General features: G+C 45.8%; 1 protein-coding gene across 6 annotated transcripts; it reads right to left on the reverse strand.

The window, feature by feature from the left end:
- Window positions 1-1,841: 1,841 nt before the first annotated feature.
- sema6dl (sema domain, transmembrane domain (TM), and cytoplasmic domain, (semaphorin) 6D, like) lies at window positions 1,842-22,367 on the reverse strand. 6 transcript variants are annotated; one of them, XM_035164815.2, is made up of 20 exons: window positions 22,226-22,367; window positions 15,817-15,985; window positions 15,170-15,281; window positions 14,152-14,212; window positions 13,838-13,900; window positions 13,610-13,711; window positions 13,273-13,363; window positions 12,828-12,947; window positions 12,401-12,489; window positions 11,368-11,585; window positions 11,146-11,277; window positions 10,366-10,521; window positions 9,314-9,487; window positions 8,847-8,987; window positions 8,587-8,664; window positions 8,385-8,443; window positions 7,726-7,782; window positions 7,019-7,201; window positions 5,818-6,059; window positions 1,842-5,712 (listed from the first exon to the last, which is right to left on the reverse strand). In XM_035164815.2, the coding sequence occupies exons 2-20, from the start codon at window positions 15,935-15,937 to the stop codon at window positions 4,561-4,563; spliced, it is 3,351 nt and encodes a 1,116-aa protein (XP_035020706.2). In that variant the 5' UTR covers window positions 15,938-15,985; window positions 22,226-22,367; the 3' UTR covers window positions 1,842-4,560. The 6 variants fall into 6 exon arrangements, with proteins under 6 accessions (XP_035020706.2, XP_035020713.2, XP_035020722.2 ...); XM_035164822.2 differs by lacking the exon at window positions 22,226-22,367 and adding an exon at window positions 21,224-21,465; XM_035164831.2 differs by lacking the exon at window positions 7,726-7,782.
- Between the last annotated feature and the right edge of the window lie 534 nt (window positions 22,368-22,901).

The following is a 22,901-nucleotide window of genomic DNA, read 5'->3' on the forward strand; positions in this document are numbered from 1 at the left end:
GAGCTGGGTTGCTAGGAGGTGTGAGTTTTCGGGAGGTCCTGTTGAAAGCAAATGAAGGAGCACTTGTGTCAACATTGCGACGGCAGCAGTGAGCCGCAAAGCCTCGGAGCCGATCGTCCAAACGGCCGCATCCCCTTCCAGGAGCAGGCGCTGTACTGCACCAGCCCTCCTGGTCTGGATGTGCAGATCCGGGAGGGCCCACATCCCTCTCACTTTCTATATTTGATAAACGTGTCTGTCGTTGTTGACACGAGCTTCTGCCACAAGTTAGCGCTCAGAATGGAGATTATATTAAGTTGTTTGTGTTGTTTTTACCTCCACCAACAAGGTTATGTTTTCATCTGTCTTTGTTTGTTTGTTTCTAAGCAGGATTACGCTAAAAACTACAGGACAGAAGAACTTACTAAACTTTGGTGCGAATCCGGATTTTCTTTCACTTTCTTTAACAGTGCAACATTTTCATTTTTAATTTTAGACAACAAACCTCTATCACTATAAGTCTCTATCGGACATTTTCTTATGTATAAAATACTTTGAACGTTGACACACTTTTCCATTTTGTTACAAACTGTTTCTTCTGATCAATCTTGTAAATACTGTAATTTTGTCGACGTGTTCAGCTACACGCAGCATCTATTGCACTTCTGTCCGGGAGAGAGATCGCTCACATGTGGCTCTCTGAGGTTTCTACGTTTGATTCCCCCTGTGATTAGTTGAGCTCTACAAATAAAATTTGATTTGATTGATTGATAATTAATGCAACTTGTGGCACGTTTAGAGGACTGATATCTGAGTGTGTGCAGTTTGATGCAGATCCAAATGAAAATAAAATATTCATGATTTATAAGGGGACTGTCGTGCCTTGGTGGGGGGTCTGCACGCTTCTGAGTGCTATTCTATTTTTAAGATTGTGCTTTATTTGATAGTAAACAGTGAGGAGACATGCAGGAAATGTGTGCTCGGGGGGGATGACATGCATCAAAGGTCCACAACTGGATTCACACTGGAAGATGTTGCTGTAATGCGGTCTGGGTTCTGCAGCCCGCTAAGCCGCCGCGACATCCCGTGTTTATGATTTGAAACAAGTTGGTCTGATCCGTCCTTTTCTCGTTTTTAACAATAAATCCTGTTTTCACATTTTATTGTTCTGCGTGCCTGTGTATTTATGGGACCTAAATCGGGAGTTCAGTTCTACCCCACATGAAGCATATGTGCTGCACAGTGATCGTATGTGCATGAGAAGGCAATCGTTCTCCTTTCTGTTTATCGGAACCACACGGAAAGTAATTATCCTCCATCCAGCTGTTGCTCTTTTATGCTTTGTTGTTGACAGCCGATCTTAATCACGGCCGTATCTGTGCACAACATCTTGCACTGGAGTGTAAGCTACATGCATCTAAGTGCTCTGTATACAAGTGTGTGCATTCAGCCGCAGCTTATTGGTGGCTTAGATCTTGTGCCCTGAGCAGTGGTAAGTCCAGATGTTTGGTGTCTAGAGGAACATACTACTTTGGAAACTTTCCCACGTGCTATCTGGAGTGGTTGACTCTGGGCTGGCCCTCAAACTTCAAAACAACCCCGCTCTAAAAATAGCCTGAAGCCCTCAATCATTCGGCAGACTCTTAATGTCTGATACCTCGCTCACCAAGCTCAGCGAGGACACATACGTTTGACCAACAAGTACTGAATACAGTGCATGTCCCTAAGATGGATTCAAAGCACTAACATGGGATTCAGCTCTCCGCTACGCTCTCGCACCAGAAACACACGACGCTACATCCAGAGAAACCCTTTTAAAACCCATTCCATCGTCCTTCACATTAAAAAACTCTCAAGACCTGTTTCTGTGCAGTAATGTTTTATTTCAACTATACATGCTGTGTTAAAAAAATCAACAAAAAATATCATGAAACAAAGACCATCATTATTATTTACACATTCACAGTACAACTTTACAACCTATCTACATGCTCAAATACTCTGGAGATCAGATATATATATACAGCTGGCCTTGCATCACCATGTTGCACAGTATGTAAATCAACGTTACATGACAAAAATCCGGTTCATCTCCACGTACACAGAGCTCAGACTGAAATATAAAGGCTTCAATTTAGATTGCAACAGAAAGACCCAGTTCATATTGCAATGTACAAGGCAGTTGAGCAGTGTGTGTTGAGTGTGTGTGTGTGTGTGTGTGATGTCAATGTGCGTGTGCGGAGTAGAAAAGAGCCCAAAACACTGGTCAGATGACAGGCGAAGAATCTTTACATACAATCATCACTTGTAAACAAAAAGTGGCTTTGGGCTAAACAGGCAACTGACACTGGGATGGGATTGCAGATGTCACCCAAAGAATGTACCCGACGCCGAGGGGAAATGATCCCTCGGTCGTCCTTACTGGCCAATAGAAACGACTCCTGCCACCGCAATCCCGGTGGATTTACAGATTCTGCGTGACCGCCCCCCCGTGCCAACAGACGGACTTTCATGTGAACACTGTGTTAATACATTGGCTGTGGGCAGGATGTGTGCAGCATTGAGCCGACTGCTCCACAGTGCGAGATCGAACCACCCTACATCCCACTGTCAAGAAAATACATTCACTGCATGGCACCTCTGTGTGGTGGACTAACATCGCTCTTTTCAACACCAGCAGTAATAGAGAAAGAAACTGATTTATACCCCAAATGCTTTTTTTTGACTCGTCCTTTTGTGTGACGACCACCCGCTTGTGGTCCGTTTGTCAATTTGTCTCCACATCACGTCGGATTCGGTCGCGACTTCCCAACACACGTCCGGCTGAATTTCAATTGTATAAAAAAATCTTTATATAGTATATGACAATAACATACAGAGGACCAATTGACATTGCCAATATTATATACTGTAGTAGTTCATTTTGTGAATAAGGCACACAATGCACAGAATCAGGTTCACTTGCCTAAAAATATTTATAATCCTTATTTATAGTATTTAAGTATTTACAGGATCTTTGTCATTCCCAGCATGACTCATTTGGACACATTGGTAAAATGTTGTGTTGATTGTACACTGGCCACTCGCAGGGAAGCTGCACAGGGAACACGGCACGACAGATGACAGAGGTGTTACATCCATGTATTGTTCTAGAGTCAGTTTAATATATCCGTAATAGGATTTATGCAGGAGGGAAATTATAGTGCTCCCCTACTAGAGGACACAAATGTTTCAATACAGCAGAAGTGCACTGAAATGTTGAATTCATACACATGAGCTAAACCATTGGTGTTGCTTTAGTTTCATTCTTTAAATAAAACGGCAAAACATGAGAAAGGCAAATCATTTTGTTCGAAATTCTTTTACAGAGCGAGATGTGAAATGTATTTTTTTTTATTAACACTTAAGCTACATAAAGACGTCTCTGGAACCACCAGTATAACTCCCAAACGGGGCAGTGGAGCTTTCAGTCCAGGAGAGAAGCATTTTTCTCACGTATCAGCTTTAACAGTGCGTTTGGTTGCCAAAAACTGTTTCACTTGGCCTCTGTCTGCAGTACAACACACACGCTCACACACACACAGTAGCAGATGTGCACACTCATACCAGGGGCTACCCCAGTCTGGTCGAGAAAACAAATGCATCAAAGACAAACCACCTATGTCTAAAATAGCAGCACATGTACTAAAATTTCCCAGTGAGTTCGCGTCAATGTCCCAACTTAACCCAAACCCCATGGAGTGACACGAACACATATGGTTTAGGCTTGCTTCATTTGGGTTCAAATATGACCAAAAAAAAGCTGTTGAAATGAAAGACAGTGACTTGGGTCTTTTACAGGTCTTAAGGTGCATCCTCTGGCATGTAGCAACACTCTAGATTTACCAAGTGTGAAGGCCTAATGTGTGTGCTGGCTTTATATAAGCCTGCTTTCCAGTCAACACACACACACAAATGCATACATCTTCACTCTTCCTTTGTTCGTTGGTTGCTGCCTGATTCAGCTGTTTGTGGTCATGTGTATCTCAAGCAACACGAACCCCACGATAATTGATTTTCCTCTCCTCTGCCCCAGGTATCCTACTAACAAAGGCATGGTCTACCTCTCCTCTCTGTTCAGTTCACATTAGTGGGAAGACAGTGCTCAATGGCAGTGACAAATGACACCCATTCTTCAAGTATTCCACTGTTTGGACCTGGTACCACACACACAGACACTGTAGCAGGCCCTGCTGGCGTCCTAAACCTTGTACCTAACTGGGACCGGTCGACACCCAAGCGAAGATACAATGGGGAGCAGCAGGTTCACCACTGTCCACTATTCATATCTTTGTGGCTACCGTGACAACTGAGGGAGATGGAGGCGTAGGGAGCAGAAAAGCCCCAAGGAGTATCTTTGGCCACATGTGATTTTCCCTTTTTAGTGTGAGTGACTGTGCATATCATTTAAAGGGGAAACACACCTCAAGTCAATACACAAACACACACTCGGCCCTACCCCATCGATAGCCCCCCCAAGCCCTTAGGGCTCAAAGCTCTACGGTCAAGGCCAACAGCTCACTGAGAAGTGTTCATGCTATTTTAATAACTGTACTTATTGACAACTCGCATCTGTGGACTCTGTGGTGAAAACCCGTTGGGTTTGGGGGGCACATCTGGCTTTAGCGATGGGGTCCGTTTAAGCCCTGTGCGAGGGAGCGAGCCATGCCCACTGTAGTTGCTCTGTCGTGACATAGAGGACGGGTGAGGGGAGTGCAGTCCTGCCGCCATCATTCCACTATGAGAGTCAAGTCTGGAGGGGGGTGTTGGGGGCATATAACCACCTCTGTTCATACTGTGTTGGCGAGACAAAGACACTCCCATGGTTACCCCATTTGGTGAGGTGGATAAGGACTGCCTATGAGACGCACTCCGGTGGAGCTGGTACCCCCCTCTTTGCCGCTCCAGAGTGCCCCCCATGCTCAGGCTACCTGTTGGTGTGGTGGGGGTGGTGGGCATGGGGACATCAACCCTCTTAGTGGGGCTGTGCCTCGGTAGGGAGGAGGAGGGAGAGTACAGGGAAGCCTCACGGCTGGGCACCCTGGGGGGTAATTCAGTCAGCTCCTCCATGGGCTCCAGTGTGAGATGCTGTCTCGGGCGAGGCCCTGATCCCTCTTGAAGAATGGCCTTGGGGTTGGCCACAGAGTCATTGAGGTGTTTTAAAAGGTCATTTAGAGTATTTCTGGCATCCACCGACCTCTTCTGCTCCTTCCTACTTCCCCTGGAATCTGGGTTCTTCGGTTTCTTTTCAGAGGAATGTGGGAGTGTATCATCACCACACATGACCACCTCAAGGTTTGGGTGGTCATGTGTGGCATTGGGTAAAACAACTGCACTCGGGATGTGGGAGTGTCCTAGGGCAAGGTGAGGGTTGTGGGGGTTGGCGTTGGCGTTTGGAGGAGCAGGAGAGGAAAGAAGGAACTGAGGACTCTTTGCTGCTGCTGATGAGTTGGACTCCTTACAGGGCCCACTGACCTTGCCCTGAGCCCTCTCCCACTGGTTGTTGATGGGCTGGAGGCCTTTCTGCTGAAGCACAGGGGTGGACTCCGGCGTAGGCAGGGCAGCAAGCTCAGGGGGCTGACAGCTTTCCCGCAGGATCATGGTCTTGGTATCACCGTTGGGCGAATTCAGGTCTTTGCCATTGCTCAGCAGATTGCTGTACAGCTTGGGGGACTCAATGCTGGTTTGGTATTCCTAAAAACGTTGCAATAAAATCAGAAAGAAAAAGATTAGACACAGATTCACTTCTTGTTCCATTCAGACTTTCATAAAGCACTGGAGCTGTTTTTATGGCTGTACCTTTACTGGACTGTCAAAGAGGCCATTGAGCTTGATGAAGCTTCCAGTGGAGTCAGAGCAGGATGGTGCCGACTCTGTGTCCTTGTGGACGTGTCTCGGCTTACGGAGGAATGAGTCTCGGTAGCAGAAGACAATCAAACCAGCTAGGAGAGCGCCCATGAGAAAAGCTGCAAACACGCAGGTGATGAGGATGTTCATGTGGACCATCTGGTTGGTCTCACCTGCTTGGTTATCCCACACACCTACAAAACATTGAAGCATTGGTTAACCCCCTGGTGACAAGAGTAAAGTGCTCAGTGAAGCGTCCTTCCCCATTCAAGAGCAGAAATGTGCATGTTTGAGTGCGACCCCAACCATGCATCTGTTTCTGCTTTTTTATCTACAGGGTAGCCGCAACCAAATTCCATAAATACGGACACATTGCTATCCAAGAGAAATATGGTTAAAATTGGCAGAAGTTGTTAGGTACCCACATCCATTTCACCAGCTATAAGAGGCAATGCTATGTTAGTTTAGAGGGGAAGAATTAATGTAATAAACGTTCCCTAGGGGCATTTTGTCATGCGTTCTAACTGGTACTACAGGGTTAGGAGTGCACTCTTAAAGAGATAAAGAGCCAAATCAAGCGATCAACCAGAATGAAGATTGTTGGAGTAAAGAGAGACGAGAGTTTTTCTTCCAGGTGTTGAGATAGCTGCTGCTCTACGGAAAGTTTGTTAGTGACCACAGACATTGAAAGAGTTAGTCATCTACTGTGCGGCCACAACAGTGATGTGGCAGAGCAGGCCCAGTCAGTGATGTGCCAGTAGACAGTTACTATATCTAAAGTTAGATGACAAATATATGCACCGGCAGAGACAGAATGTAAATCCAAACAAAGGATTGTAAAGAAACAACATGAAAACAGTGACTGGAAATAAATTATCTAAAATGAAGTAAGACTGAACATAGGAAAATTACAACTTAAATGAGAGAAAACAAAAGTAACATGAAAATATGGAAACATAAATTATGTATGAACATAAACACTTAATGAAAAATGTTCATGATAAAATGAAAATCCTAAATAGCTGCCACTGTTCATGTGATTCTCTGCATATGTACAAGTGTGGATTCACATTCGTGTGCCTTAAGAGAGAATTCGGGCAGCTATCAGATCGGGCTCAATGCAGCGTGCTGGCTGCCTCCCTGTGGGCCTTACCCTCTTGGCCCCCTGGGATAGAGTCTAAAGAATGGGAGGTGGCTGGGTCATCCTGCAGCACAAAGCCTGAGCCGTAGAGCTCTGGACCAGGCCCAGGGCTGGGGCTCTGAGTGGGTATGAGTAGTGGGGGGTGTATGGGCACACTGGGCTGGACAGTGACTGGCGTAGATGAAAACTCCATGTCTGTGGTGACAAACAAATTGTTAACAAACCGTGTGGACGTGGGTAAAGCATACTGTTATCATCCCAGTTAGTAGGCCATGAGCAGCGTGTCATTTTTTAAGGTTAGTGTCCAAACAAATAATGAATAAACGTTATCATGGTTTAACAAAATGCTGTTTTGACATTCACAGACCAATGAAAGTACATTTTTGTGTTTTATTTACAGTTTTGAATGGGGAAAAGAAGGGGATACCGAGAGGAGGTGTTGGTACACGACAGTAAGGATGCGGAGGGGTGTTGGTTGGGCATGCAAGAGGGAGGAGGAAGTGATGAGTGAAGAAGAGGAAGTGAATCTGTGCTGAGATAGAGCGCCGACGTTGCCTGAAGGAGTGGTCACTTGTGACGATGAAAATGAAGCAGGTGGTGTTAAGCATTCCAAGAGGTGTTTGGTGAGAAAAGATGAATGGAGGCAGCGGTGGAGAGAGACAGGGTTGGAGATGCTGAACTCAAGGAAAGAAACCATTTGAGTAAAAGATCAAACTAACCAGAGGTAGGGTCGCCAAATGATTTGTAATCTGGCGCTGAAGTAGAGCCCAAAAACGCTAAAAGAATTAAAAAGGACAAGAAATCAGTATAAGGGAATTCAGAAGTTAAATCTAAAAATCAAATAAAGTAAAATCCCAAAGAGACACCGAGAGTGCAGTTTACTGGGTTTAACAATAAAGATATAAAGCACTCGCTGACAGTGTCCTTTTCTCTGGAGGCTCTGGAAGCCCTCTGGTTCGGATCAATACTGAGGTTCAGCCTGGGTCATGTTCAGTTGGTACAAACGGAGGGGCGGATGTTTGAAAGGAAAACCGGTAAAGGCCCATTTTCTGGCCGTGAGTGATCCGAACACGTCTGCCTTTTGCACCAGCTGAGCATGACCCTCGATTGTACATGTCCATGTTTTCCGCCCCAGCAGGCAGCATTAGTTACAGGTGGCCATGTACTGCATGTAGATGTGTGTGTTAATACTGCACATAGACTCATGTCGGGGCAAGTTACTGGAGTGGTTACTGGTGTGAGTGTACAGGCTCATGGTGTATGTGGCAATGAGTTTGTGTTTCACTTGTGTAAATGTGTGTGTATATCTGTGTGTGTGTGTGTGTGTGTTTGTAAGCATGTGTCTGAGGATGAGACGGCATGGAGATGAGACTCGTACCGTGACAGTCTCCCAGGTGAGCAGTGTTTCCAAGTTCAACGTCCTGCTCATATCCGGTCCTGTAAAGAGAAGAAGAAGCAGAACGAGACGCGTAAGCAGAGAGATTTATCCACCCCCCCCACACACAAAACAAGAAATGCATTATCTCATTTTCTCATCTGTGATATTTGCACTTCATATTGCAGCTGGGACGTGAACTTACAAAACACCAGGCAGTATCCTCTCACAAGCTCCGGGAGATTTCCAGCCACAATAAGGATCCCTTGATGCAATGCAGGACCTGGATACACACACACGCACACCATGATAAAGTCAGGTTTAATCATTCTGGAAGGTGCAGTATAATCATTTGTTTCTGATTGAACATTAACCACAAGGTCTGTTTTCATCCTCTTTATGACACAACCCTATGACCGACCACACCGACCACATTCTAACCACTAACGCCAGAGTGTCACTTACTTGTGGCAGGAAGTGTGTCTCTCACAGCGACTCAGGGGAATGCGGATGACGCAGCTCGAAAAGGCCACGTACAGGCTGTGTGTGTCTTTGTCCACATGCAGCGAGAGGACACGCTTGTCGTCTTCATGGTTAGACAGGCACCTGGAAAGGGAAAAGAGAAACATGATCAGAGGTTTATCAGATAAGTCTGGCTACAGTTTCAGTCTCGGGCAGATTCAATCGCTTGTTCAGTGGAGGGGCCACAAAAAGCGTCTCTCTCTCTCTCTCTCTCACAATTTAAGCAGATTTTAACCTCTGAGAAACAGAACTGTGCCAATTTATATCCAAGCACAAAAGAAATGTGGATTGTGCATGTGCATGAACTTTCAATATGAGAGTAGCTGACTCCTCAGACAGAGGACAGACAAGGAAGAGAAAACGAGAACAGAGGCCGACACAGAGAGAGGGTAAAGGGCATGTGTTCCTACTTTGCCCTGTTGAAGACGTCTATCTCCTCCAGAAGCAGGCTGTCATTCAGGGACAAGGAGGTGGTCTTGGCCAAAACCTTGAGGACGACACCCGACTCTGCCCCGATGAACACCACCGTGTAGTTCTTGTGGGGCCCTGCTTCGTTGTCCACAGCCAGCGACGTCAGCCTGTACCTTCACACACAGCAGGGGGGGGAAGTGTTATTCACCGAATTCCAATTCAGAACAGGAGAGATCGTTTAATTCAAGGTCAAACTTTTTATCACTTCATCGATTGCGCTTGATATCAACATGCTCTCTAATCACCTCCAGTGGACATTGTGAGACGGGCTTATTATTGTACAAGTAAATCATTGTCCTGTATGGTTAATTGCTCAGCTATCATGTGCAGCTACGTGTTGAACCTTAGTGCTTTTGAGTTCTGAACCGAAACACTGACTGAACTTTATTGTTGAGAGTTTGCATCGAAAGATTGATCAGATTCTCAGTCTTGTTTACTGCTCAGATTATAACTTTTCTACAATTTATGTTATAAAATGTATAAATTATGAATTTATAATGTAATCCAGTTTGTTAGTTAGCAGGATTACGCAACAACTACTCAACCGATTTCCAGGAAATTGTGTGGACAGATGGAGCATGACCCCGATAAACAATCCATAAAATGTTGGTGCAGATCTGGATCAGGGGGCAGATACAGTATTTTAATTTTTTTCACTGACTTTAATGGTTGCAAGAGCGTTTTTCAACATTTTCGTTGATTTCTCAGAGATTAATTTGGGATCTTGTGGAAAAGAGTGTGTTAATTTTAGTGCAGATCCTAATAAAAACTCTGAAATTAAATGTGGTTTCATAAGGGGATTGTTGGGCCACTGAGAGTCATTCTAGCTTCGATTTTTTTTCCTAGTTAATAAACACTGAACCATTGGGGTAAATTAGGCTAATTTTGTTAGATGAAAAAGGGACCTTGTAGTGTTAGTATTCATGATTAAAAAGATGCATGTTTATTTCTCTCAGGTATTTCCATCAGGACACTCATCTGGTCTATTTACCTGACACGTGTCTTGGTGAACCAAGGCTCGTCCCCGATGGAAGGCACAGCTGTGTCCATGAGGGGGTGGGACTTGATGAACTGCAGGGTGTCGTCCGGGAACTCGATGGAGCTCTTAAAGGACGCAGCTGGACCATGACCTGCACAGCTCCCGGGTCTGGGATGAAGGTTGCACAAACACACACAGGGCAAAAGGTCAAAGATCAGCCCATACTATCACACACCAGAGAGTCATAATAACGTGCATTGAAAAAGTGCAACAAGAGGGTGGGGGGGGAGCAGGTGCTTATTGGGATCACAAAAAGGGCCTCAGTTGGAAACATAAAATATACATATGCGTGGTTATCCTCCATCAATGATTTACGGGGGTAATGAGGTGCGTCGTGGACTTTGTGTTTGGGACACAGGGCAGGGCTACAAATATACGTGCTGGCTGTAAACAGGTTAAATATGCAACGGGTCTAATTATGCCAAATTAATAATTAATTCATCAGCAGATGGTGAATGTGTTTGCCGGGTCAAAGCTAATAACCCGGGTCCCTTTGCTGAAAGATTTGATTCCATTGGGTTTGACCTGGACAACGAGGGGTTAAAAAGGGAGAAACATGACAGGTGGTAAACAGCTGCAGAGTCAAGTGGCACCACCTCAAAGAAAGTCAAAGAGAGCCGTGTTTAAAATCTGAATTTTCAGATTAAAGCCCCTTTCTGAGTCTTGGCTCAGTGCAGCTGTAGACAGTTTTGAATTTTTTCTTTCAGAGGAACAGAAATGTTGCGTCCTTACCGCGGTTTGGGAAGCTTCTCCTCCGGATATGCAGTCCACACCGAATCAGGAGTCTTCTGCTCTTTGAACCGACCCCAGAATACTTTTTCTATGTCGGCCATGGAGAAGGCACACACTGCTGACCCTGGGATACTGTGGAGACAAAGAAATGTTGATTTTCAAATTCAAAATTTCTAAATTCTGTCCTTGTTCATTCAGCAACTAACAGCGGCCGTGGCTTACCTGTTCATCTGTGTGGTGAACACACCCACCACCGAGGGAACCCCGTTGATGTCGATGATGTCAGTGACGGACTGGAGCACGTCGAAGTAGAAGAAGGACTCCCCCGGCACAGAGCAGTTCAGCCTCGCCTTCACAAAAGACGTCCAGTGCTTCTCTAGCACTCGCTGTGACCCACCGACGTCATTCTTACAGATCCGGGCCACGCGAGAATACACAACCTGAGAGGAGCAGGGGTTTAAGAGCAGACAGAGGCGGGCGGAAGAGGAAAGCAGCTGAGTGAACATCGCTAAAAACACTTCAACATGCTGAATAATGCATCTGTCCATCCTGTAGCAACTCGGCACAGACGACTTAGCAAAACACACACTCTCATATTTAACTTTGTGTGTGGAGACGCTTCCCCCTGACGGGAGTGCTCGATTTAAAAAAGATGAACACACACAAATGGCCTTGAGATGCCTAATGCTGCCCCATGTGACTGTATGTTCGATGGCACATGTGTGTGACCAAGGCCTTGAGTCTAAATGAAGTGTGTGCAGCAGTTGGCCCGGGACAGATTTAATAATTTACCAACGCAAACCTCCATCAGAGGCCAGGTGTCGCCCCAGCATTAGTAGGTTTGAAATATTTATTAGCCGGTGGCTGACTGAGGATGCTGGCTTCCTGCAGCTCTGCCAGACCAGCTGAGGGATGAGCCACGTTCAAATCTGTAGTTGGCCTCGAACACAGAACATCCTAATGCCCTCAGCAGGCAGTCCGCAGTGTCTCGGACACAAATCGTCCCACTGTGTAATGGTATTACATTAGCTGAATATTCCCAGCAAATGCAGGCTGTTGAAAATTCTCCTGTATTCTAATGTGACGTATTGTCGTCGCCTGAATGGGCCCCTTTACTACTGGGGCCGTTTGTGGCAGAGATCCATGCACTGAGGGAGGTGTAAGCCTTTTTTTGGGGTTCAGATAAAAGGCCCTGCATGCTGCGTCCGTGTGGAATATGTAATAGATTACGAACGACAAGTGCACGTCCTCTCACCTTGCCCAGATTGCTGTGCTCCACCGCGATCTCCCGGTAGAAAAAGTACACATAATTCCCATACTCGGCTGCATGCAGGAAATGAGGTTCTGAGGGAGAGACAGAGAGACAGAGAGGCAGAGAGTTGAAGTGGATTTCTGCACCGTCACCACCACTGTGCATGTTGAATATTTCAGGGATTTGTGCAAGGCTGTATATGACTAGGGGTGACCTAGATTGCCTGGGAGAGAACAGGCCATATCCCCATGGAGCTTGGCAAGGCGGGAGCGCTGTGTATCACTCCAAAATACTGCTCTGACAGCCAAGTACACACACACACGCCATGCAAAGCCGCTGTGCGTATTAGGCTAGGTGGCAGGTCGACACGTGTACCTCCCAAGAAAAAGCAAGACTAAAGATTGAGAGCGATGGAGAGGCGTTTGCTTACCTTTCAGCCATTTGGAGTCGTATTTGATGGTCCTCAAGGCCGATCCATCACCCATACTGCGATAGATGACAGCGTCACTGGCCTGGAAGTCAGCCACGGTGGCGGAGTACAGCTTCCCTTCTGAAAAACGAACAACGACAAGCAGCAGAGTCAACAAAAACTCAGATTCACTGCTCTTCAATGCTTTGTTGCTCTTCCTCTTTTATAAGGCTTAATTGGCTGAGTTGTTATCGCTGCAGGCCCAGTTTAACTGTGGCAAAGACACAGAGGTGATAATGAGAGCGTAAGTAGGAACACACCAGTTTTTCTTCAGAAAGACTGTGTGTGTGTGTGTGTGTGTGTGTGTGTGTGTGTGTGTGTGTGTGTGTGTGTGTGTGTGTGTGTGTGTGTGTGTGTGTGTGTGTGTGTGTGTGTGTGTGTGGGCGAGTGTGTGTTTGACCCGTACCAGCGAAAAGAGCGACGTTGGTTTGCCTGGAGTCAAACGGGCACCGTGCCAGTCCATAGATCTCTTCTCCATCTAACTCGAGGTTATCCAGCTGAGGAGAAAACAACGGCCGCCCACACGTTAACGGAGGTTTGTCAAGAAACGCCGTGGAAATGAGCACACATAGAAATGAATCAATGAAATGGAGTCAAGTCGTATGTGTTTAAAAGGAAATAAAGATTGCGTTACTTAAGGATATTAACACAAAACGAGTCCGGATTTTGTTTGCGTTCCTTTATGCACATCTCCAGTGTCCAAACTTTGACTTATGAAAATGCTTAAGGCACCGGCTACTGACCCTGTAGTATCTGCACATGGGGTTGAAGCCGTTGGTACCGCAGATGAACACCAGGTCGTCGTTTCTGGGAACCAGCACCTTTATGAAGTTGTGGCACTCGTCCTGAAAAAAACAGAGACGCAACAGCGTTTTTGAGAAGCAGCCAGCATCTCTGTTCACAGCTCTTTGTCCGTGCGGTGGGACACGAAACGGAAGCTATTAGGTGAATGATTTTCTTTTTATACGTACTCTGTGTTTTCCCTTGACGGCACACATGTCTCTGTCAGCTTGGCCTGATCGCCACGTTAGCTTCTGTAAGAACCAGCATGGAGCATTAGACACTTGCTCGGCACACACAGAAATACACACATGGGCTTGCACACGCTCACACACATACACACACACACGCGCGCGCACACACACATATACACACACGCACAGTCTTTCCTTTTCCAGTTTCTCATTTTACAACCTGTCCATTCAATGATGAATGGCTCTGTATTTTCTATGGAGCCCTTTTACTGTTTGTGGATTGAGAGAGCAGCTTGTGGCGAGAATCTTACCCGGTAAGGAATGATCTCATTCCTGTAGGATTCTCTCAGACTGACTAGGTACACCTGATCTCTGTGGACACACAACAACAACACAACACAGCTTAGTGACACAGCACAACCAGGAATATGTTCATATAAACTGTAATCAGGGTTTACTGATAATCTCTTCTGTTTTGAAAAACCCTTCCTCTATGGATTAGCTGTTCTTTCAACATTATTAGAGGAAAAGGCTGCAGATTCAGCCGCTCACTTGCCGTGTTTGTCTACTTTAGGTATTTATTTGCCGTTATGAGAATATTTTCTGAACTGTAGCTGCCATTTAAAGACCTTATAACATTGGTTTCAGCCTTTTCTTACAGCGACAAACACTAAACTTCTCTTTCCCAAAACCTGGGTTAGAAAAAAATTATATCTGAATATCTGTAATATGTGTTGCAGAGGTTTTTTTTATGGCCGTTACATAAAAACCTGAATGTCCGCACTGCTATACATTTTCCGATGACACGTCACTTATTGCTCCGCTTATGTCAGCTGGTTTTATCAACAACTACAGAAAAGCATTTTGATTCCCTTTCAGTGAACACATCGACTGCCCCAACCCGGCAATAGGAGGATCCACCTGACAACAGTGATACATGTGCCGGTGATTGCGGCGGCTCGGGAGCTGGGAGTTTTATACTGTAGATGTCGAGGTGATTTCCTGCAACATTATTAGAGCTGGCGGTCAGATTAATCCCAGTGCCCATAAATACCCAAAAGACATGTAAAGATGCCAAGAAACCCCTGACAGAGCGTCAGGCCGGGATGATAGACCTCTTTCCTGGATCAATGCTGCCTATATACATCAGACGCAGGCCTAGAAGCCACAGATCCAATAACACTAAGAGCTTTTTACCCCCCCCTTTACGCCACTGTTTACCTGCCAAGGAATGACGGAGTATATTGGTGTGGGGGATGTGTGAAAGAGCAAGAGAGAGAGAAAGGATGATGGAGATAATTGATGTGTGTGTGTGTGTGTTGAGTTTACCTGCCAGCGATGAACAGTGTGTCCTGTATCTTGGTCATCAGCTGAAAGTCAAGGCGATGCTGCGACTCGTTGCCAGAGGGCCGGCCTCTGAACACAGGGTACTTCCGTGTAACTGTGAAGATATCGCACACACACACACACACACACACAGTTAATTGGAAACTCATGGTTAAAGCCGACACTGCTGCGTGGGAAAGCCCCACTCACTTCTTGCCACATTTGAGCTTTTCTACAAATCCCCCTTGCAATCAGTCATGAGTCAGAGTACAGTACCAATATCTCCTGTATTTTCCATATTATTATATCTGTGTGTCACTGTGCTTTAGATAACAAATGCCTATGTCAGCACATCTCTCCGTTCTGCCAATAAATCACAGAGATGAAAATGAACTCTACTTAATGGTACAACTGGCCATACAGCAGATTGATTTTATTACTATGGATATGGCATGATAGTGTCTGAACTGCTGATATGACTAGAAGTAGGAGGTTGGTACTTGTCTTAATTCAGTGAAAATATTGTGGAGCAAAATACAAATATACGTGAGGCACATAAAGGACACTTGTTGACTTTTTCAACGACGTTGCCGTTATCCTAGTCTCTACTTCTCCGTGCCTGCTGAGTTAATTTGCGTGCGTGCACTCACAGTGTGCGTCGACGACATCGAGGGGTGTGCTGTCCTCGGGGAAGCTGACTGCGAGGAGAGTGCGTGAGGCTGTCAGCAGCAGCAGCAGCTCACTGAGCAGAAGCGCAGCTCTCTGGCCCATGGCTGCTCACAGACGACACTTCCTGTTTCACACTGGTGGAGTTGTTACCTGTGAGCACACACAAAATGCATTCTTGTTGGTTAGCGTGTATAACATTTCATATTTCCCCCTACTGCAAGCTGTGGTCTTATGAGTCAAATACAAAGTCATCGTCCAACTCACAACAATGAAAGTACAAGTTCTGCAGCAGATTTTTCTTTTCTTGTCGCTACACGTCAAATTAGTGAAATGCAAAGAAAGCGCTCTCTGGCTTATTGATGACTGAACTGTCAGTGGCCCTAGCGGCTTCCCCCTCCACCTCTCCCTGCATCTGCTGTCTCAGGGAAGGTCAGCCAACTGACCGACGGGGCTCCTCTGTGAGTGTTGGATGCAGCGGATGTCCACTCTGTGAGGGACGTGGCCGCCCTGCTGCGTCTGTACATCTGTGCTTCAATTGGTTTGTCTTGGGCCCGGCTCAACACTAATCAGCACATTTCAACCTCATCACCATCACTGGTGCAGCCCCCGCTCTGACCTTAGCTGACTTCTATTAGCGCTCTGTTGGCTGTTATTGCTCCAGCCTCTCCTCGGGGCTACTGTGCTTTATTGCAGCGATTTACTCGTCTTTGTGTTTGGGGGCGGGGGGGCCCAGCCGCGCACTGTTGTTTTGACATTGTCATTTTTGTGGATAATAGTTTGCAACGCATCTGATTGCAGACATGATACAGCAGCGGCTACGTCGGTAATAATTTATTGTGGGAGTGGCAGGGGTTTAGTGTGAATGTTAGTGTGTTGAGAAGTGCATTAAAGACAGACTGTGTATGTGCATATTAATGATCGGTGTATGTTGAAATATTTATGAGACAAACAAATTATTCATGCTGGCAAAGCCTGAACGGATATAAACAATTTACTGGGAGACGTCACACAGGCTGAGGGATGGATTAGCTGGGAGCACAGTGGGATACACACAGACACACACACACACACACACACACACATACATGGCTGCACATACATAAACGCTCTTTCAAATGGTGTAATGCAAAGACTGAAGCATGTGTGCGCGCAAAAACACACACATGGTATCGACTCGTTTTTCAATTAGCCCCAAAGCACACCTGCTCCAGTGCTGTCTGAGAGCCCTGCCTGCCAAGCCATTAGTGCTTTGATTGATCCACACAGGAAGTGCGGCCCATCAGCGACCAGCGAAGCCAGTGTGTGGACTTCACCACGTCACTGTGGCCCCGAGTGGGAATTTTTTGCTTTTGTTCTCGTAAGAGTTTAAAGATTTCTGAAGAACCACCACACTTGTGAAGTAGAGAACTCGGTTCTTGGCCGACAGAAACGGTATTTTAGCTAAATATAGAGGGATAATCCATCACATGACGTGGCCACGGAGTGTTTATATCGACAGGCTGATGAAAAGTGAGCAGCCTTTTTACGAGACGGGCACTAACAACCCACTTTAGGTCTGAACAGTTACTGTACGATGATGTGTCACCAAAAAATGGAAGTGGTGGTGAGATGGGATCAGAGTAATCCTGGCGTGTTTTAGTCATCAACTGTGTGTAATCATGGCTGCTCAGTTTTCTGTGGAATACTGAGGCCTGTGAAAGAGCAGTGTCATTATGGCTGAGTTAATGCAAGGCCAGGACGAGGAGGCACTTCATCTTAATTAGTCCGCTTAATAGTTAAATTACGGGTTTGGTGTTTTGACGGAATAGAAAGATTTCTCTTTCAGCAACTGCAAACGTCAATGAAGCACAGACTCACTACACTCTAATCCAGATACAAATGAATGTCTGGACACAAACAATCGACAAATCTATGCACACAGTCTCGCAGATCTATATCCAAAACCAACTGTCAGCAGCTTAATCTAAACCAGAAGTGATGGCGCTGCTCGGCAAAGAGCAGCTATTTCTTTTTATTACCTGGTTCAGATGCTCTCACACCAAGAAATGTGCTGTGTTAAAACCCAAGCAATAAATTGCTGACTTTCGAGGAGAAGCCTGGGACAGGAATAGATACCTCACGCACAACAACAGAAGAAAAAAAGGGGGAGCTATGAAAGGTAAATAAACCCAGCTCGCATATCAATTCTATAGTGCTATCATACAGGCTGCGCTTCGAACCTGAACTTGGCCGTGTTCGCGAGTAAATCATTTCCTCGCTTGTCAGAGTTTAGAGTCCTGCTCTGTATCGCCTCTTCATAAGCTCGCGCGTTCACACCACTTTATTCCTGCTATTCTCCTTCACTAAACAATTCAGGAGAAAAATCAGTCCAACCACAGGCAGAGGCTCAGCTCTGATCTCCCATGATTCCTTGCATGGTAATAGCCACGCTGCGGAGGCGAAGGCTTTCCTCAGAAACTTTAATGTAAAACAGGAACAGAAGACATTCAGAGGTCAGCGATCTAAAATTACTTCTCAATCTCTAGTGAGCCCAGCGTGTTTTCTATTGACTATTCCTTTGCACTCTCTTGTTCCTGCCCTCCAGTGTGTGTGTGTGTGTCTGTCTGTGTGCGTGTGCATGTAGGACTCAACAAGCCTAGAAACGCTGGGCTTGTCACGCAACTCGGTGCCATTCAGCCTTGCCTCACTCTACCTCTGTTATTACAGGCTTTTCAATGTCCTACAACCACGCTCTTTCCCTGCTGATGTTGTTGGCTCAGGCCCATGGAGTTAAACACGGGGAGGGGGTCGGCTGAAATACTGTCTCTGCTGGTCTGGGGGTCTGCAGCTCAACGCTAGCAGAAGATTTAGTGTTCCGAGTTTAAGATGACGGATTAACACATTTCCCTCTTAGCTGTGCTTTCACTGGCACATGTCAGCCGTAACCTCTCCTCCACTTCCACACAGAACGGTTTGTCTTTTTGCAGGAGTTGGGGCTAATAAAAAGGAAGGCAAAACAACAGAGGTGCGTGACGTTTCGTAAGTTGTGTGTGAATGTGATGGGTGGATGTAATCCCAGCGGAACAATGGCTGCTGCTGCTTGAGGCTGCTTGACTTGTCATCTAGCACCATACTGAGCTGTAAACCTAACAGCGCAGGAAATCAGATAGCACAGGGGTTCGGTTTCAGGCGCTTCACTCCTCACACTCGGCGAATGTATGCACGTCAAAATGCATCTGCAGGCATGCGCGACTTGTCCGTCCAAAGCTGGATATGTCTGAACTCTCAACTGTGGCTCTGAGAAAGTAATCAAGATTCAGCCACATAGGACAGTGAGCCAGCCAGATGATTAGAGCAGCCAGCGCACAGGCCCAGAAATGATTGCTACCCCTTTCCCCACTTCAGTAATAACCGCCAACCTGAAGGATCACTTCTGAGAGGCTCGGTTGGACTTGTTGCTTCAGAGATTTGGCCGAAGGGAGAGGACTGTGCCACCCCAAAATCTGCTTTCCTGCCTTTCTTCTCTACCTTGACAAGAGGAGGAGTGAAACGGGAGAATGGCTGTGCTCAGCGGTAGTTCTGCTATAGTGGAGCACAAAGGGACTGAGCTGCAGGTGTGACCAGGAAACAAAAGGGGCTTTGGGCAAGTCAACACAATGGAACCCCACCCCCGGTCAGTGGTCCTACGTTCAGGAGAGCTGCTCTGGGGCTCGTAAAAGGGGGGGGGGGGTTCAACAGAACAAACTATCTAAACATCTTGACTCAAAATGTGCACAAGGTCAAACATTTATCACTCAGCTCAGTTGAGAATGTAACAATATGATTCGAGGCGGCGGTTTTATGGAAACCATAAGGCTGCAGAGGGGTTAACGCTGATCACTGCATGGTTTAATGGTGGTTGTTCCGGGGTTACAGCTGGCTGAAGTGGGGGTTAACGGTGGTCGTTCTGGTCGCTAAGTTTTGACCCTGCGGCCAGTGAGGCGGAATGAGATGCACCAGCCAGCTGTGCTGTCAATGAGCCCAAAGCTGGTTCTGATGTTGGACCTGGCTGGAGTTTGGCGCTCCGGCCATTTATTAAGTTTGTAGTTTCAGTTACTAAGTCAGCGTTCTCCTCTGTGACGGAGATCAGGCACTTCAGATTTTATGGAAAATCAACACAAATGGGAGTTTATGTTGAAATAAATTAACTTGTGTCCTTCTCTTTGTAAAGCAGCTGGTTTGAGACAGTATTTTAACCAATTAATCGAAGAGTTTAATAAGAGTGTGTACTTTTACCTTGCAATTAAAAAAATGTATTTAGCACATCGGGTTGGTCTATCCTGTTAACTTAAGCATGGACATTTTTATTTTATTTTCATAATTTACTTAATTTGGCCATTTTTTGAATTATAAACTAAAATGGAACAGATCCTAAAATGACTGAAAATTCACACATTCCTTATTAAACATATGAACCATTATGTTTATCCATCTTCCTTCATTATCCTCTTTCCTTTCTTTCATTCGCTTGTGTTTCTTCTAGTTTTCCTTGGAGATCTTCCGCTCCTCTTTTACGCACGCAGTCCACGCAGCAGCCCGGGCTCTAATGCTCGCATTGTGTCGACCGGGGCGTGAAGGCATTCAAGTTTTATCCGTGGTAAATCTTTTCAGGTCCCTTTAGTCCACATGTAGGACTAATACAAAAGACAACAAAGACGCGGGGGACAGCGGTGGAGTGACAGCAGTGATGGGGCTGCGTTGAGCTGCCTCCACAGGGCTGGGTTTCCGTGCTGATGTGCCTCCCCAAATAAAAAATAAAAAAAGGTTCCGAGCGCTTCTCCAATTCATTATGCAACAGAAGAAAACCATAATGAAATTGGGAAATACATTAAATAGATGAGGATCAGTCGGGAGCCTTTAAGTCAAGCTGCGCATCCTGTGCGTCTTTTGTTGTTTATTACTGTATTTAGCCGCGTGCTCCGTCCCATCTTGTGCACGGTGTTTTTATTTCCAAGTTGATTTTGTGGAGATGCAAACACTTTAATTCGCGAACCGTTTAACTCCACTCGGGAACCAAATACAATAGAGATGAGCTGTTGGGACTGAAACTGTAAAGGACACTTCTCTGCGTGCAAGGTGCGTTGGAGGACTAATATGGCGTGGCTCTGATTTTACTGTGGGTTATTTTTTAATGATGCACGTTTCAGATCCATCCGTGTAAAAAATAATTTACATTTTACTTTAGCACGTATAAGTACCTGATCCCTTTTTATAGACTGTAATCACTAGAAAGTCGCTCCCCGGATGGAATAACAGCCAGGAGTGATACAGCCTGAATTCCATCCTGGATCCACGTTAATAATAATAATGAGTGAGTTTGCCCTGAAAACACTCGATATATTAATTAAACAAATAATCGAGGACACCTACCTTGAGTATCCAATTTCACTCATGAACTGGGCAATCCAAACGCATGTCACATTATTCCTTTGGTAATCCATTTAAGAGAAAACACCCAGCGTGTGTATTCCTGTTATTTCATTCTCCATCCGGACCCCACTTTGCTCTCTCTTATCCACAGTTGCGCACAGATTTCAGCTCCGCTCGCCACATAAGAGCATTTCGGATTCCGCCTGCTCTTCCTCCGTCCCCGGGCCCCTGCGCTCTGATGACTGATCTTCAAAGCTCTGGCCACGACCACACAGCCCCCTCCCTCCCTCCCTCTCTCTCTTTCACACACACACACACACACACACACACCAAGGAACCATCCCCTTCCACTATACTGCTAACTTTGGAAACGAAAGGGGGGAAAATACATAAACATTAACGACGGGCTATCCTCGCTTCCCCGCGCTCCGACTTCACGCACAATCATTGATTTCAATCCCGGGATAAAAATAACAGAGGGCGTGTGGACCGAGGGGGAGCGTGATACAGCACGTACCCGGCGGAATAAAGGAAAAATACTAGAATTACGCACAGTTGCGCTTTACACTTTTCTGCGCTCGTTTATCCAAACAGGGTATTGGTTAAATAAATGAGGATTTATCAGTGGGATGCACGTTCTAATAATGCGACTTTAGTAGAAACACTACACAGATTTACGACAGAGTCAAAGAGAGGATAAAGTGCCTCACACATAAAGAGCGGAGCAGAGTATTTGGATTTGGTTTGTTCTCTGTTACGCGGCGGAGAGGCGCTGCACAGATACATGGAGAAACGCTGCCAGGTTTGAAATGAATTGATAGAAAACTGCATTTGAATTACAAATCAAAAGATAACAGTCCGGAGTTGAACTATTTCTGTTCTGCAAGCATCAGTTTTGCAGAGCGACGTGGGCAGAAGAGATATTTCTTTCCCAGACACAAAAAAAGAAAAACACTTTCGCTGCGTAACGCGGCGCATTAAAGTCCATCCACGGGAACTCACCTCATTGGAATCGCTTGTTTTGTATCCTGATTTGTTGCCGTAATCCACAGGAAGAAAAAAAAAACACACAATATTGTGCGCGTCGTAGTGAATCAACTTCTCCTGGCTGGGAGAAAAACAAACTAATGCACGACAAATGGTGTAATTTGACCCGTGCTAAGTCAATCCATCCAGAGAGAGCGAGCTGCAGCCAACCAATGAGCAGCGCCCCTGCTCCAGTCCCGCTCTCTCCCCCATCCCTCTCTGCTCGGTCGGTCCGGGCTCCTCTGCTTCGCTCTGGCTTCCTTCCTTTCTTTCCTGGAGCCCGCAGAGAAAAAGCGACCCCCCCCCCCAACCCGGTTTTCCTCCTGTGTGACCCCGTATTGCACCCCCACACTTATGTTAAACCCCATCCCCCAAACTCCCAAGTCAGCAAGAGCGCCCAGTAAAAACCATTTCAGCAGAGTTGTGGCCAGCTTTGGTAAAACACAGTTGTGGAAATGTTTGGACTGAAGAGGTTCTGCTTTTACTTCTGCAGCTGATCATTAATAAAAAGAGTCAAAGTTGAACAAAAAAAGTATTTTTAAATATCTACTGATTCAGAAAAAATTCTCGAAAAACTCCTTTGTCTGTTTTACATAAAAAACAAACAAACACAAACCTCAAGTAGCTTTTTTTTCCTTGGAAAACAAATAAC

This window comes from Hippoglossus stenolepis, chromosome 1 (genome assembly GCF_022539355.2).
Source record: "Hippoglossus stenolepis isolate QCI-W04-F060 chromosome 1, HSTE1.2, whole genome shotgun sequence".
In the NCBI taxonomy this organism is placed as follows: domain Eukaryota; kingdom Metazoa; phylum Chordata; class Actinopteri; order Pleuronectiformes; family Pleuronectidae; genus Hippoglossus; species Hippoglossus stenolepis.

What these genes read in the sequence shown, in the direction of transcription:
- sema6dl (XM_035164815.2), bottom strand. Translation starts at nt 15,937, where the DNA reads ATGGGCCAGAGAGCTGCGCTTCTGCTCAGTGAGCTGCTGCTGCTGCTG. An exon ending in CCGTCAAGGGAAAACACAGA is followed by an intron (nt 13,712 to 13,837) that starts GTACGTATAAAA and finishes TGTTTTTTTCAG; the next exon opens with GACGAGTGCCACAACTTCAT. An exon ending in GACGTCTTCAACAGGGCAAA is followed by an intron (nt 8,988 to 9,313) that starts GTAGGAACACAT and finishes TTCCCTTTCCAG; the next exon opens with GTGCCTGTCTAACCATGAAG.